The 17140-nt window shown below is 43.0% G+C and overlaps 1 protein-coding gene across 1 annotated transcript; it reads right to left on the reverse strand.

Annotated features, from left to right (window-relative positions):
* Positions 1 to 1836: 1836 nt before the first annotated feature.
* On the reverse strand, positions 1837 to 11722 carry LOC112258737 (CD9 antigen). The gene is made up of 9 exons (XM_024433275.2): positions 11283 to 11722; positions 10909 to 11030; positions 6527 to 6629; positions 6203 to 6300; positions 4444 to 4518; positions 4181 to 4282; positions 3936 to 4025; positions 2917 to 3000; positions 1837 to 2538 (listed from the first exon to the last, which is right to left on the reverse strand). Exons 2-9 carry the CDS (start codon positions 10972 to 10974, stop codon positions 2464 to 2466), a joined length of 693 nt encoding a protein of 230 aa, XP_024289043.1. The 5' UTR covers positions 10975 to 11030; positions 11283 to 11722; the 3' UTR covers positions 1837 to 2463.
* Between the last annotated feature and the right edge of the window lie 5418 nt (positions 11723 to 17140).

The following is a 17140-nucleotide window of genomic DNA, read 5'->3' on the forward strand; positions in this document are numbered from 1 at the left end:
ACTTTATTTTAACAAAAAGGTGCCAAGTTAGTCAGTAGTATTAGCTTGTAACAGAACATAAGCTGTTCTCACAGTGCAAACTGTAGTTCTCATAAGACTTCCTACAACACTTGACCCACTCCTGCATTTACAGGGCAACACTTTGGCTAGTGTACCAAGCCAGTCCATATGAAGTGTTTATTCTATCACACTCAACAGCCTCCAGTACAACTGCTGCCTGATGGGGCATTCAGGGAGACATAATTCCCACATCCACTGCGATTGGAGTGACTCAAGGAAATGTATCCCAGTTGCAAACATTAGTTTGCTTATAAAAATCAGTTCACATGCTAGAAATTGGCATCAAAGTAATAATAGGTCACGCAAACAATATTCCAGACTCAACTTTGCATATCATCCAATGAAGAAATCAGTCTTTAATATCACCTCAGGGCGTACAAGTGGAGCTGTAGTTGGGATTAGTATTGTAATTGTGTAGCATGATTAGATATTAATAATGTACTTAATTTGGCATAGAGAACCAAATACGGGTTAATCCAGTTAAGATACTAATTCTGTCAGCAGTACATTGCAACAAATATGATTCTAAACTGATGAGATTACAGGGAAAGGTAATGTTGGACAGTGCTTCACTTGTCTGATTACAGCAGTGCCCTCAATGCTCAAAATCAAATCAAATTTTATTTGTCACATACACATGGTTAGCAGATGTTAATGCGAGTGTAGCGAAATGCTTGTGCTTCTAGTTCCGACAATGCAGTAATAACGAGCAAGTAATCTAACTAACAATTCCAAAAAAAACTACTGTCATACACAGTTAAGGATAAAGAATATGTAATAAGGATATATGAAGTGATGGTACAGAGCAGCATAGGCAAGATACAGTAGATGATATCAGTACAGTATATACATATGAGATAAGTATGTAAACCAAGTGGCATAGTTAAAGTGGCTAGTGATACATGTATTACATAAGGATGCAGTCGATGATATAGAGTACAGTATCGTATGCTGAGATGAACAATGTAGGGTAAGTAACATTATATAAGGTAGCATTGGGTGGCTAGTGATATATTTACATCATTTCCCATCGATTCCCATGATTAAAGTGGCTGGAGTAGAGTCAGTGTCATTGACAGTGTGTTGGCAATAGCCACTCAATGTTAGTGGTGGCTGTTTAACAGTCTGATGGCCTTGAAATAGAAGCTGTTTTTCAGTCTCTCGGTCCCAGCTTTGATGCACCTGTACTGACCTCGCCTTCTGGATGGCCCGGGGTGAACAGGCAGTGGCTCGGGTGGTTGATGTCCTTGATGATCTTTATGGCCTTCCTGTAGCATCGGGTGGTGTAGGTGTCCTGGAGGGCAGGTAGTTTGCCCCGGTGATGCGTTGTGCAGACCTCACTACCCTCTGGAGAGCCTTACGGTTGAGGGCGGTGCAGTTGCCATACCAGGCGGTGATACAGCCCGCCAGGATGCTCTCGATTGTGCATCTGTAGAAGTTTGTGAGTGCTTTTGGTGACAAGCCGAACTTCAGCCTCCTGAGGTTAGGCGCTGCTGCGCCTTCCTCACGATGCTGTCTGTGTAAGTGGACCAATTCAGTTTGTCTGTGATGTGTATGCCGAGGAACTTAAAACTTGCTACCCTCTCCACTACTGTTCCATCAATGTGGATGGGGGGTGTTCCCTCTGCTGTTTCCTGAAGTCCACAATCAGAAACGCAGTGTGAGGTTATTTTCCTGACATTGAGGGCCCTCACCTCCCAGGCCGTCTCGTCGTTGTTGGTAATCAAGCCTACCACTGTTGTGTCGTCCGCAAACTTGATGATTGAGTTGGAGGCGTGCATGGCCACGCAGTCGTGGGTGAACAGGGAGTACAGGAGAGGGCTCAGAACGCACCCTTGTGGGGCCCCAGTGTTGAGGATCAGCGGGGAGGAGATGTTGCCGTATGACTTAATAAAATGGTCCCTTTCATGTCAGCAAGTGCAGCTATATACATTCGGTAACAGTGATTTAAGGTTAAAAAAAGATGGACTACAGTGGGGAGAGGGGCAGAACAAACAGCTGCTACAGAGCAACAGTGTCTTGCCCTGTTCATGTCATCTAAAGCATGTCCAGCTACGCAAATGAATGGGGTGGCAGTGTAGCCTAGTGGTTAGAGCATTGGACTAGTAACCGAAAGGTTGCAAGTTCAAATCCCCGAGCTGACAAGGTACAAAATCTGTCGTTCTGCCCTTGAACAGGCAGTTAACCCACTGTTCCTAGGCCGTCATTGAAAATAAGAATTTGTTCTTAACTGACTTGCCTAGTAAAATAAAGGTAAAAAAAAGAAAGCAAATTAGGACATTTTTATTGGGCACCTCTCCAGAAGTATTACGTGACAGGATGGGGTGATGGTCACTGAATGACAACCATCTGGTTTGGTCTCATAGTGGAGAAATGTTTGAACGTGGTGGTGGTCCTGTCCCCTCAGTACACGGGAGCAGAGAGGTGACTCTTCTTGATCTGTTTCATGAGGATGCTGCAGCACACCAGGGCTGTGATCTAGGAGCAACAGGAGATGGTGATGAGGGAGGAAAGGGTTAAGCAGAAGGGGATAATATAAAGAGAGCAGGGTGAGCGATCGCCCCCCCATCACCTTCAGGATTAGACCACATGAAGTAACAGGGTGAGTGACAGATGAAGGTATGGGTTACTACAAAGGAGAAGCCAAAGGTTGAAGAGGGGAAACATTAAAATCTTGGTTTGCTTCAACTCTCCTCTGACAATCCGTTTCATCATCACATTCAGCCCAGGAACAATGTGTAACAACACCAGTCTGTTGCGCTCTCTTCTAACCAGTGCATTTCTGACCCTGCAGCAACATCTCCCCTGGTTCACAAATTTGACCACTAAACTGTGTGTCGGTGTAGTATTACCTACCAGCATAGCAGCAGTCCCAAGGAAGAGGCCCATCACCAGAGGCGCTTTGGACTCAAAGAGGTTGAGGATCACTGTGGGGCAGGCCTGCAGGGGGACAGAGAGACCAGAGGGGGATGGGTTAGGGCCTTGGGCTCAGTACAGAGCAGAGATATGGATATCTAGGCCAGCCTCCTCGATGCCTCTATAGGGAAATAAACAAAGTAACAAATGTAATTTGTCACAGTCTTGACAGATTATTTTACATATGTTTTTATTATAGTCAGTTATACAGTCAATATGAAAAACGACCGTATCCTATGCACCTGTACACGGCCGGTCATGACTGTTCTGCCACCCTAGGCGAGAGAAAGAAATTACCACCCAGCAAAACTACGTATTTTCCAGATGTTGATATCAAGTTTATTTTCGGTTCTATTCTATTTTTAACATGTCAGTGCATTTTTGTTTGATTGGGCGCCATTTAGGTTTGGCTCTTTGATTGGAGAAACCTGCATGTTGCATGTGTCCATCTCATTACATTGTCATAGATTTCATCTCCAGCCTGTAGGCTACAGAAAAGGCCACATACTCTTTCTACCATATCCTGTATTTGCTACATGATTTACGCTAGATAATGTTTGACAGAATGTTGGTGGAGCGCTGCAGCAATGAGTCTCTCCAACAGCACCCTGGAGAGGCGCACTGTGAACGGACAAGCTAAAAATGTTGCCGCCCTATGCCCACTTCCTCAAAGGCGCATCAGCGCTCACCTAAAGCCCATTTGCCATTGATTGAGTGAATTTTTCTTTGTTTTTAGGTAGAATAATGTGAGGCTTTATGCGTTGTTGGTGAGTCTTGTTCAGCTTAGCTTAGAAAATGCCACCCTCGTCAATCTGCCGCCACATGAGCGGGCCAGCCCTGCACCTTACATATACTCGCAAATATCCATTGGCTGGACAACAATGCATGAAATACATTGAAGTTCAAGGTGCACGTGTTTCTCAAGTTTATAGGATTTGGTCTAAAATGAACACACTCACAGGGAGAGTTAAGGTGTCCCAAATGCCAGTTTTGGGACATGTTTGTTTTACCAAGAGGTCCAAGGCACCAATGAGTCCACAGCAGTGCAACTAGAAGAGAGAGAGAGAAAAGGCAAGTGCAATTCAGAATGTGTACATAATTGTTATAGAGCTGTGGATTGAATTAGCTCTGATGGAGTGAAATGTGCCTAAGCTAACACTAGCTGTGATGCTATTAATAGTTTGGGAATAGGTTTGATCTTTACCACATTGTGGAACATGGACAGGGTAACAGCCAAGCCAGGGTCTCCTTTGTCCACATACTGAGCGTACACAGTCATATAGAATTTTGCCAGCTGCTCTCCCACCTGCACAGCACAAAGAGAAGACAACAACACATGAGGTAGAGTAACACTGTTGACTACTACCATTTCATGAAATAGCACAGGGTTTGGTGATCTGCGTGAAAGGGAAGCCTTGGCTTGAAGTTGTTTATCATTCATAATTCTCTTTCCCTTCCCTCTCTCACCACATCGCTTCTCATGTAGGTGAACACACCGGCTGCAATCTCTACAACAGCCAGGATAGCCAGCAGGCAGGAAAACTGGAGGGACAGGTAAACAAGTCAGGTAAACAGCAGAACACATACGGTATGAATTACCATACATAAAACCCCAGTATCACAGTATATGTAGAAACTTCCCTTTACATTTCCGTATTTCTTATTTGTGTTGTGACGTTAAATGTATGAACAATAAATAAAGTTGAATTTAAAGTTGCAACAATGACAAAAGACCATGACCTTTCTGAGAAACTGTGTGAAGGTTACAATGTGCCACTAAAGTAAATCACTGGCTATCTTCACAAGCTACTCAAGCATAGAATTGCTAACATTCCTCAACATGAGTGCTGATTTTAGTGTGAGAGCGATTACATACTGTATGACACACTCACAGTCATGCATCCAATAATAAACCACACAGAGAAAGCAATCGCTGACGCAAAATGGCAACAGGAAGCTCTGAGCAAGATAAATCATTTACTGTGATTTCTACCTTGAACCTGCAGCCAAAAACAAGTTTCAGCTCATCATAGCTGTAAATTAGTAAGCGCATTGCTTTGTCAATTTGAGATACGAAGCAATCATAATTGCATCATCTGTTTCTCTCTGACATCAAAAACTATAGTGTGTTTCGTAGAGGAATAGCTAATAATAATAATCGTTTGGTTTATTTCATGCTGTGAAAGTGTTTTCCAAATCTAGGGACTTTGTTAGAGCCTTTGACCTCTTCCTTGAACTCACTATCCCTAAGAACCTGTTGCTATACCCATGGTGGTGGTAAACCAGGAAACAGGTCACCCACTGAGTTGGTCATACACAAAAATGTCCTGCAGCAAAGCTTCATACAGGAAGCAAGTATTTCCTATCTCGAGCTCTTGTTAAATGGAAGCTTAAGTCTTTGGCTTTCTCAGACAGAGGCGAGATTCCCAGTGCTCCTCGATGGTTGCAAAGTGCACCATGGCTCGAGGTAGCGGATCAGTTGAGAGATTGATGACAAGTGCTTGCTAGGCCCTTGAGAGGTCAGAGGTGCGGCAAGGAGAACCTGAGAATTATGTGGCGGGAAAAAGCAGCAGGATCACTCAACAATCCAAATGCTCCCACGTCACAGATTCGATTTCCATTTCCGCTTTGTGGGTAAGGGCTTTGGGTGACATATTGGGCTGAACAAGTTTAGATACTTTCTAGTGAGGAACTCTTATTAGGAAGTGAAACTAACATGCATGTTCTTATTTGTAACGGTTCTCCTCTTCGTCTGAGGAAGAGTAGTTAAGATCAGACCAACATGCAGCGTGGTAAGTGTCCATGTTAATATAACAGAACACGAAACAAAAACAACAACGAGAATGTAAGAAACGAAACAGTCCTGTCAGGTGAAACAACACAAAACAACTACCCACCAACACAGGTGGGAAAAGGCTACCTAACTATGGTTCTCAATCAGAGACAACGATAGACGGCTACCTCTGATTGGGAACCATACCAGGCCAAACACAGAAATACAAAACATAGAACAAAACAGAATGCCCACCCCAACTCACGCCCTCACCAAACCAAAATAGAGACATAAAAAAGGAACTAAGGTCAGGACGTGACATTATTAGCTAAGGTTACTTACCTCTGCCCACTCAAGCCTCTAAATCAGGGCTGTCAAATACTTTGTGCCCCCACTTCAGTGTAGTGTAACTAATGGAAAATGGATGCTGTTTTTCTTTTCGTTGTAGCTTACCACTGCCAATCCATTCATATTCTCATTGCATGCTCCATAGTCTCCGAAAACAGCCACGAGCAATATCACTGCTCCTAACGCAATCAACACTGACACACCTACAGTATGAGAGAGAGCGAGAGATGCTCATTTGTCAATGTTCGCTGTTCAGCACTAATTATTTTTCAGTAACACTTAAGTTATACTTTATAAATGATTTTCAAATAGTTTATAAGTCATTAATAAACAAAGTTGTATAGTCTGTCTATCCATGGCTTACAGCTGCAAAAAGCTTTCCAAAACATTTGGGGCTGAAATTAGTAGAGCAGAGTTATGTGAGCTCACCGATGACAAACTGTTGTGTGTTCAGGTCTATGTTGAAAAATCCTCTGGTCTCAGAGCTGAACCTCAGCCACAAGCCCAACCCGAACATCGCCATACCCACCAGCTGTCAGAGGAAGAAACAACAAAAACTGTGCATGAAACGGTTTGTGCAACCACATCTAAAGATCAGTCTCACACAAGATGTTACAAATAGTGTAAAAGATGTTCTAGTATTAAAGGGATACTTCTGGATTTTGGCAACGAAGCCCGTTATCTACACTGCTAAAAAAAATAAAGGGAACACTTAAACAACACAATGTAACTCCAAGTCAATCACACTTCTGTGAAATCAAACTGTCCACTTAGGAAGCAATACTGATTGACAATAAATGTCACATGCTGTTGTGCAAATGGAATAGACAACAGGTGGAAATTATAGGCATTTAGCAAGACACACCCAATAAAGGAGTGGTTCTGCAGGTGGTGACCACAGACCACTTCTTAGTTCCTATGCTTCCTGGCTGATGTTTTGGTCACTTTTGAGTGCTGGCGGTGCTTTCACTCTAGTGGTAGCATGAGACGGAGTCTACAACCCACAAAAGTGTCTCAGGTAGTGCAGCTCATCCAGCATGGCACATCAATGCGAGCTGTGGCAAGAAGGTTTGCGGTGTCTGTCAGCGTAGTGTCCAGAGCATGGAGGCGCTACCAGGAGACAGGCCAGTACATCAGGAGACGTGGAGGAGAGCGGAGGAGGGCAACAACCCAGCAGCAGGACCGCTACCTCCGCCTTTGTGCAAGGAGGAGCAGGAGGAGCACTGCCAGAGCCCTGCAAAATGACCACCAGCAGGCTACAAATATGCATGTTTCTGCTGAAACGGTCAGAAACAGACTCCATGAGGGTGGTATGAGGGCCCGATGTCCACAGGTGGGGGTTGTGCTTACAGCCCAACACCGTGCAGGACGTTTGGCATTTGCCAGAGAACACCAAGATTGGCAAATTCGCCACTGGCGCCCTGTGCTCTTCACAGATGAAAGCAGGTTCACACTGAGCACATGTGACAGTCTGGAGACGCCGTGGAGAACGTTCTGCTGCCTGCAACATCCTCCAGCATGACCGGTTTGGTGGTGGGTCAGTCATGGTGTGGGGTGGCATTTCTTTGGGGGGGCCGCACAGCCCTCCATGTGCTCACCAGAGGTAGCCTGACTGCCATTAGGTACCGAGATGAGATCCTCATAAACCCCTGTGAGACCATATGCTGGTGCGGTTGGCCCTGGGTTCCTCCTAATGAAAGACAATGCTAGACCTCATGTGGCTGGAGTGTGTCAGCAGTTCCTGCAAGAGGAAGGCATTGATGCTATGGACTAGCCCGCCCATTCCCCAGACCTGAATCCAATTGAGCACATCTGGGACATCATGTCTCGCTCCATCCACCAACGCCATGTTGCACTACAGACTGTCCAGGAGTTGGCGGATGCTTTAGTCCAGGTCTGGGAGGAGATCCCTCAGGAGACCATCCGCCACCTCATCAGGAGCATGCCCAGGCGTTGTAGGGAGGTCATACAGGCACGTGGAGGCCACACACACTACTGAGCCTCATTTTGACTTATTTTAAGGACATTACATCAAAGTTGGATCAGCCTGTAGTGTGGTTTTCCACTTTCATTTTGAGTGTGACTCCAAATCCAGAACTCCATGGGTTGATACATTTGATTTCCATTGATAATTTGTGTGATTTTGTTGTCAGCACATTCAACTATGTAAAGAAAAAAGTATTTAATAAGAATATTTCATTCAGATCTCTGTGTTACTTTAGTGTTCCCTTAATTTTTTTGAGCAGTGTATATACTTCCCCAGTCAGATGAGCTCATGAATACTGTTGTCATGTCTCTGCATTCAGAACAGTGCTTTATATTTAGATGCAACACTTTTGAGCTAATATTCTATAAGAGGAACAGGAGCTCAAGCAGTAAAAATTTGCTGTCAAGCACTGAGTATGAAGGCAGGTAAACTAATGCTTACTAGCATTAGCACAATGGCTGGAAGTCTATGGTACAGTTGAAGTCGGAAGTTTACATTCACCTTAAACTTCTGACCCACTGGAATTGTGATACAGTGAATTAGAAGTGAAATAATCTGTCTGTAAACAATTGTTGAAAAAATTACTTGTCATGCGCAAAGTAGATGTCCTAACCGACTTGCCAAAACTTAGGTTTGTTAACAAGAAATTTGTGGAGTGGTTGAAAAACGAGTTTTAATGACTCCAACCTAAGTGTGTAAACTTCCGACTTCAACTGTATATACTAGTATGCTAGCAGTTACCATATACTTTGTCATTGTGCTAATGCTAGTTAGCATTGCGCTACGCTAGTTAGCATTGCGCTACGCTAGTTAGCATTGCGCTACGCTAGTTAGCATTGCGCTACGCTAGTTAGCATTGCGCTACGCTAGTTAGCATTGCGCTACGCTAGTTAGCATTGCGCTACACTAGTTAGCATTGCGCTACACTAGTTAGCATTGCGCTACACTAGTTAGCATTGCGCTACACTAGTTAGCATTGCGCTACACTAGTTAGCATTGCGCTACACTAGTTAGCATTGCGCTACACTAGTTAGCATTGCGCTACACTAGTTAGCATTGCGCTACACTAGTTAGCATTGCGCTACACTAGTTAGCATTGCGCTACACTAGTTAGCAACTTCCTTCAAACTGCATGCAGAGACATAAAAATTGTATCCATGAGTTCATCTGAATTCTGAGGCAGAAGATAATGGGCTTCATTGCCAAAATCCCAAAGTATCCCTTTCAATGTTACTATGAACTCTACAATGTTCAATTAATCAATTAAATTCAGTTGATTGTCAAGAAACACCAACATTGGGTGTGATGAAAACCTTTTTTTACAGTACCAGTCAAAAGTTTGGACACTTACTAATTCAAGGGTTTGTCTTTATTTTTTACTATTTTCTACATTGTAGAATAATAGTGAAGACAAACTATGAAATAACGACACACCTGTTAATTAGAGATGACAATGTCATCATGTAATGTCAGGTGCAGCACTGTTTTGCAAAAAAGGACTACAAATAAATAGTCTAGTTTGGGAAATCTAGATAAACAAGACATTAAAGAACTTTTTTTTTTTAAAGAGGCATTCCTTTCAAAGCACAGAAAAAAATACTGAACAGAATAGCTTCCTTAACCAGGGGCCAGGACTAGGTTCAACAAATTAAGGCCAGAACGAGTTCAACAAATTAAACAGCACACCTGTGTGTTTCGTTTCCTAGTTTTGATTCATTAATATGGAATTCCCCTGCTTGGAATATCAGGTAGCTGGCAGTCCTGAGGCATGGTCCTGGGGGGGAACTAACCACACCCCAATGATGCAGTAAGTCTGTGGTTTTGCATCTGTCGGCCCATAATTTCACATACTATTACCTGTTCAAGGATTTAGGCCTGCTTTTCAGCAGCAAGGTAACTGTTGTTTTGTTGCGTCTTTTGTATTCTTATTACATTGATTGGATATAAAGGTCTGACCAGAAGGGTCACCCAAGCAGATTATCTGTATGAATGCCAACATTTTGAAACTTAACATGAGAAACAAAAACCTATCATTAATTTCCATTAATGAAGGAGAAGTTCATAAATGGAATGAACTAGTGTGCGAGTACACAGCATATGCACACACGCATACCGACAAAACACAAACACACTTTTACACATAATTTGCAGCTGCAACGTTATTTTACTCTTATTGTCTATCCTGATACCTAGTCACTTTACCCTGCCTTCATGTACATATCGACCTCAAATACCTTGTACCTCTGCGCATTGATCTGGTACTCCTTGTCTGTAGCTCCATTCTCCTGTATTTTATTACATTTTTTGTGTTACTATTTCATTTGTATTGTTCTTTTAAAACTCTGCATCGTTGGGAAGGGCTCATAAGCAAGCATTCCATGGTAAAGTTTACAGCAGTTATTTTCGGGCATGTGACAAATCCAATTTCATGGACAACTGTGAGCAACAGACATTAATTGGTACTTTGATGGGAAAGTGGTTTAATCAGTCAGACATGTTATTAACAGCAGTGGAAATATACAGAGATGGTAGCAAGGGTCTGGACAAAGATAAATCTCATTTAAATTTGACTTTAAGCAAAGCTTATTTCAAAATCAGAAAATGGAAAATGCTGCCTAGGTTGATCAAAGATAAATAGACCATTGTAAATAACAATTTGTTCTTAACCCACTTGCCTACTTAAATAAAAATAAATACATTTGAACTCGTCACATTACCACAATGAATTTACATTTTACACCAGCCCCCTTCTCTTTCTCATACACACCAGATACCAATGTGTTACCAATAGGCCTACAGTTACAGTGAGATTACGGATACTTACGGCAAAAATGATGTTGAACATGATGAGGAAACACTTGCACAGCTGGCCACATCCGTCTAGTGCCATGGTAAAAGCTTTGGAAACACGCTACACGCAGGAAGTCAGAAATATAGTGTGGTGTCCTGTGAAACGAATTTCATATGTTCAAACATCTAAATGTTTACAATATGTGTGGGGAAAAAGCGGTAATGGGTATTAGACTGTGTCGAGGGTTGGTGTAAGTATTTAGTTAAATATAGAGTATCATAGCCAGGTTTGAATCACTGCGAGGTGAATCTTTCATTAGAAACATTTTGTAACAGTTTGTGTTTGATATTCTACCTCGAGCTACAGTGAGGGAAATGTAACGCAAGCCTGAACAAATATAAACCTACCTGGATTCTTTGCGCTCAGATCAGTCTCTGCAGAATGCAACTGCGACACCAAACCGTTCTTAAATTTCAGACGATTTGTGTGAAGAAGACAATTTATTGTTGGATTTGGTCTGGGTTAATTCCAACCCCCCGGCCGATTGAATCCTTTGATTGGATTAGGCTGTTGAGTGACGGGGGGGCAGTACACCTCAGAAGACGAGAAGACAGAGGGTAGCAATAATGGAGAAATGAAACGTATCTTTGGCTAGTTCTGGGAAAACATTTTCGTTATGCGACAATCAGTTGCGTTCTTCAAGATGTTCAAACGTTCATAGATGACCAGCAGGGTCAAATAATCATCACAGTGGTTGTAGAGGGTGTAACAAGCCAGCAATTCGGGAGTACGAAAAAAGCAGGTCCAGTGAACAGGTTATGGTTCCATAGTCGTAGACAGAACAGTTGAAACTGGAGCAGCAGCACGACAAGGTAGCAGGTCTGGTGAACAGGGACAGAGTTTCATAGCCACAGGCAAAACAGCAGAACTGAATCAGCAGTACAACCAGGTGGACTGGGGACAGCCAGGAGTCATCAGGCCAGGTAGTCCTGAGGCATGGTCCTTGGGGGGTTTCTTTATTTTTTTACTATTTTCTACATTGTAGAATAATAGTGATTACATCAAACTATGAAATAACACATATGGAATCATGTAGTAACCCAACAAGTGTTAAATCAAAATATAATTTATATTCTTCAAAGTAGTCACCTTTTGCCTTGACAGCTTTGCACACTCTTGGCATACTCTCAACCAGCTTCATGAGGTAGTCACCTGGAATGCGTTTCAATTAACAGGTGTGCCTTGTTAACTATTTACATTGACACCCCCCTCCATTTGTTTTGTACACTGCTGGTACTTGCTGTTTATTATCTATTCATAGTCACTTCAATCCTACCTACATGTACAAATTACCTCGACTAACCTGTACCCCAGCACATTGACTCAGTACCAGTACCCCCTGTATATAACCTTGTCTGCTTCCAACTCAACCTCTCAAACACGTAGATCCCCTGAACGCAGCTCACTCTCCAGATCCCAATCACCTGAATTCTGATCACCTGTTCACACACCTGTATGTCATTATCACAGACTATTTAGTTCAGTTCTTTGCATCCCATCATTGTGAGACATTGTTTGTTTTGTGACACACTTGTATTCGGAGTGCTGGTTTGACTGTAATTTAATCCTCCTGTGTATGACAGTTTTTTTCCCAGCCTCACTAACGACGCCTATTCCCTGCCTGTACCTTAGCCTATTGGATTTCCTGTTATCAACCTATTGCCTGATCTCCCTGACAACGTTACTAGCCTTTTCCCTGCCTGTACTGTTGCCTTGTTGGACCCCCTGTGTATGACCTTCTGCCTGCCCCTGGACCCAGCTACCTGCCTCCTCCTGTGGTCCTTTACAATAAACACCTGCTGCTCGCTGCGCTTGAAACCAGCTCTCATCGTGTTCATTACAGTTAGTTATTTTGTGTTACTTTTTATTATCTTTTACTTTAGTAGTACTTTTTGGTAAATATTTTCTTAACTGTTCTTGAACTGTACTGTTGGTTAATTAAGGGCTTGTAAGTATTTCACGGTAAGGTCTACACTTGTTGTGTTTGGCACGTGACAAATTAAGTTTGATTTGATTTGAAGGTCAGTCAATCCGGAAAATGTCCAGAAATGTGAAAGTTTCTTCAAGTGCAGTCGCAAAATCCATCAAGCGCAATGATGAAACTGGCTCTCATGAGGACCGCCACAGGAAAGGAAGACCTAGAGTTACCTCTGCTGCAGATAAGATCATTAGAGTTACCAGCCTCAGAAATTGCATCCCAAATAAATGCTACAGAGTTCAAGTAACAGACACATCTCAACATCAACTGTTCAGAGGAGACTGTGTGAATCAGGCCTTCATGGTTGAATTGCTGCAAAGAAACCACTACTAAAGGAAGTAACTGGAAGTTATTTTTCGTAGCATGTTAGGAGAGCATTTTAGCTAACCCTAACCGTTTTCCTGACCTTAAACTAATTCTCCTAACCTGCTATGAAGAAGTTACTTCTGGTCGTAGCTGTATACCACCTAGTCAACCCACCCCCCCGACTGAGTTACAAAAAAAACACAATTTGGTTTGGTTGGGGCCCCCTTATTTCTGAAGTCAGACCTACCCTGAGTACAGCCATCACACACACCACAGGAGGTTGGTGACGATTGGTGGGAACTTAATTGGGGAGTCGGGAATGTGGTAATGGCTGGAGTGCCATTCCATTCACGCCGTTCCCAACATTATTATGAGTCGTCCTCCCCTCAGCAACATCCACTGACACACACACACAGGTGAACATGAACAACTAGCACATTGCATTTGATCGGTGTATCATCAGGACGCAAAAGGTTTTTGCTTCACCTTTGGTATGTTAAAATTTTGTGGACAATCTCTTACATAGGAACCAGATCAACTGGTTTGGCTCTGTTCAATGATCAATACATTTCCATGGCCCCAAGAAATTCCATGATATTACAGGACAGAATTATGGCTGGCCTGCCCTCTCTGGGCCAAAGCAGACAATGGAATGACCCCTGGAAGTTCATAGCAGGTTCAGTGGCTGTTGTTGAGAGGGGTGTGATAGCACTGATGGACACCCATCTCAAAGTGGTTGCAATAATGTTTTCTGAAGTAGTGATGCTGAAGGGATTGTGAAGGAGCAATCACAAAGGTGAAGTAGAGATAGGTTTGAATTGGTTGTTGCTTGTTTACCTCACACCTTGAAAGTTAAATTCATCTTTGATGTTTTTTTTTGCTGTGATGTTCTTGCTTTCAATAAAAATGTGATTGTTATCACAGACGGCAATTGATACAGCGATTTTGGTGACCTTTAAATCACCACTAAAATAATATATTGGTGGATTGGCCACTGTGGGTGAAAATCCAGCACTTGCAGGATGAAGAAATTAGGAATATACTTTCTAATTATTTAACAACATGTAACGTACATGTGAGCGAAAATAGCTGTAAGTAGCAGAAGAAGTATTGCTGTCCGTTAGTTCAGTTCAACTCCAATCAGGTTAGGGTTGGGGGGTGGGAGAAAGTATAACAAATAAAAAAAATAAGAATAAAACCTGTCATTTTCTATCAGTGTCAATAACTACTTGTGATTGAACTTGTATGCACTTTATTGATTGCTGAAACTGCTGCAGAAAGTATTGGCCTGTTATGTCACATGCTTCCTCTCCTTTACATTGCAATTAACACTTCTACATTAATGTGGCTGCTACCATGATTATGGATAATCCTGAATGAATTGTGAATAATGATGAATGAGAATGTTACAGAGTAATAAATATCATACCCCCCAAAAAACACTAACCTCCCCTGTTATTGTAATGGTGAGAGGTTCACATGTCTTGGGGATATATTTGTGCATCTGTAACTTTCTCACTCATCATTCACGATTCATTCAGGATTATCTGTAATCATGGTAGCATCCACATTAATGTAGAAGTGTTTAGAAACATATTCTATTCTTATTTACAATAACAATGACTTCAAAATGACACAATACATTGCAATTTTACCATTCATTTCTATTGGGCACAAAAATCTGAAACAACCAAAAGAAAACTACAAATGCATCCAACAAGTTTTTAGTCACAAGCTTAATGTAGTCATTGCGTGCTAGGAATATGGGACCAAATACTTAACTTTTTACTACTTTAATACACATAAGTGAATTTGTCACAATACTTTTGGTCTCCTAAAATGGGGGGACAATGTATAAAAAGTTATGTAATTTCTAAACAGTTCACCCGATATGGAATCAAATACCCTCAAATGAAAACTGCTCTTTAACCTCAGTCATTGTATGATTTCAAATCCAAAGTGCTGGAGTACAGAGCCAAAACAACATAACAGGTCCCAATACTTTTGGAGCTCACTGTTAGTATTACTTGCATGCATTTACATTCCCCAGTTGTTGTTGGGGTGAGATTATTTTACACCTGCTACGTTAGGTTAGGGTGAGAATGTTCAACCTCTGTAACCCCCATGTTTTAAGATGACCACCATCAATCCTGTTCCCAAGAACTCTAAGGCGTCATGCCACAATGACTATCGCCCTGTAGCTCTCACATCTGTAATCATGAAGTGGCTGGTTATGGCACACATCAACTCCGTCATCCCAGACACCCTAGACACACTCCAATTTGCATACCGCCCCAACAGATCCACAGACAATGCATTCTCAATTGCTCTCCACACTGCCCTCACCCACCTAGATAAGGGGAATACCTATGTGAGAATGCTGATCATTGACTACAACTCAGCGTTCAACACCATTGGCCCCTCCAAGCTCATCACCAATCTTAAAACGCTGGGACTGAAAACCTTCCTCTGCAACTGGATCCTGGACGTCCTGGCAGGCCGACCCCAGGTGGTGAGAGTAGGCAACATCACCTCCGCCACGCTGACCCTCAGCACAAAGGCCCAATGATGAGACAGCTTACAGGGAGGATGTCAGTGACCTGACAGTGTAGTGCCGGGACAACAACCTTTCCCTCAATGTCAGTGAGACCGAGGAGCTGATCGTGGACTACAGGAAACGGGGGTGAGCACGCCCCATTCACAACGACGGGGCTGCAGTGGAGCGGGTCAGGAGCTTCGAGTTCCTTCAAGGTCCTTGGTGTCCAAATCACTAAGGACTTAAAATGGCGTACACCCATGCGCACGGTCGTGAAGAAGGCTCCTCTTCCCCCTCCGGAGGTTGAAAAGGTTTGGCATGGGCCCTCAAATCCTCAAGACGTTCTACAGCTGTACTATTGAGAGCATCTCGACTGGCTGCATCACTGCCTGGTATGGCAATAGCACCACACTCGATTGTATGGCGCTACAGAGGGTGGTGCGGACAGCCCGGTACATCACGGGCTGAGCTCCCTTCCAACAAGGACCTCTATATCAGGCAGTGTGAAAGGAAGGCCCGGAAAATTGTTAAAGACTCCAGCCAACCAAGCCACAGACTGTTCTCTCTGCTTCCACATGGCAAGCGGTGCCGGTGCATCATGTCTGACACCAAGAGGCTCCTGAATAGCTTCTATCCCCAAGCCATAAGACTGCTAAAGAGCTAACGAAATGGCTACACAGATTAATAGAGTTGACCCTTGTATTTTGTTTTTGCACTGTCTCTATGCACACTCACAGGTCCCTATACACTCACGCACACTGACACTCCAACACACACACAAACACTCACGCCATAATTTGCTCACACACATAATATGCACATACATTTATACTGACTCTACACACACGCACACCCACTCACATACAATCATCATATATGCTGCTGATTCTCTGTTTATCATATATCCTGATGCCTAGTCAACTTACCCCAGTTTGGGGGGAAATATGGTACTGGAGCTGACTGACCCTGTATATAGTATTCTTACTTACCTTCTCATGTTCTTCATATCTACCAAAGGTTGGTGTCACCTTAATTGGGGAGGACGGGCTTGTGGTAATGGCTGGAGCGGAATAAGTGGAATGGAATCAAACACATGTTTTTTATGTGTTTGATGCCATTCCATTTGCACCATTCCAGACATTATTATGAGCTGTCCTCCCTTCAGCAGCTTCCACTGATTTATATTTTATTTAACTAGGCAAGTCAGTTAAGAACAAATTCTTATTTACAATGACGGCCAAACCCTAACCTGGACGACGCCGGGCCAATTGTGCGCCGCCCTATGGAACTCCCAATCACTGACAGTTGTGATACAGCCTGGAATTGTACTAGGGTCTGTAGTGACGCCTCTAGCATTGAGATGCAGTGCCTCAGACTGCTGCGCC

Source organism: Oncorhynchus tshawytscha, linkage group LG09 (assembly GCF_018296145.1).
Source record: "Oncorhynchus tshawytscha isolate Ot180627B linkage group LG09, Otsh_v2.0, whole genome shotgun sequence".
NCBI lineage: Eukaryota > Metazoa > Chordata > Actinopteri > Salmoniformes > Salmonidae > Oncorhynchus > Oncorhynchus tshawytscha.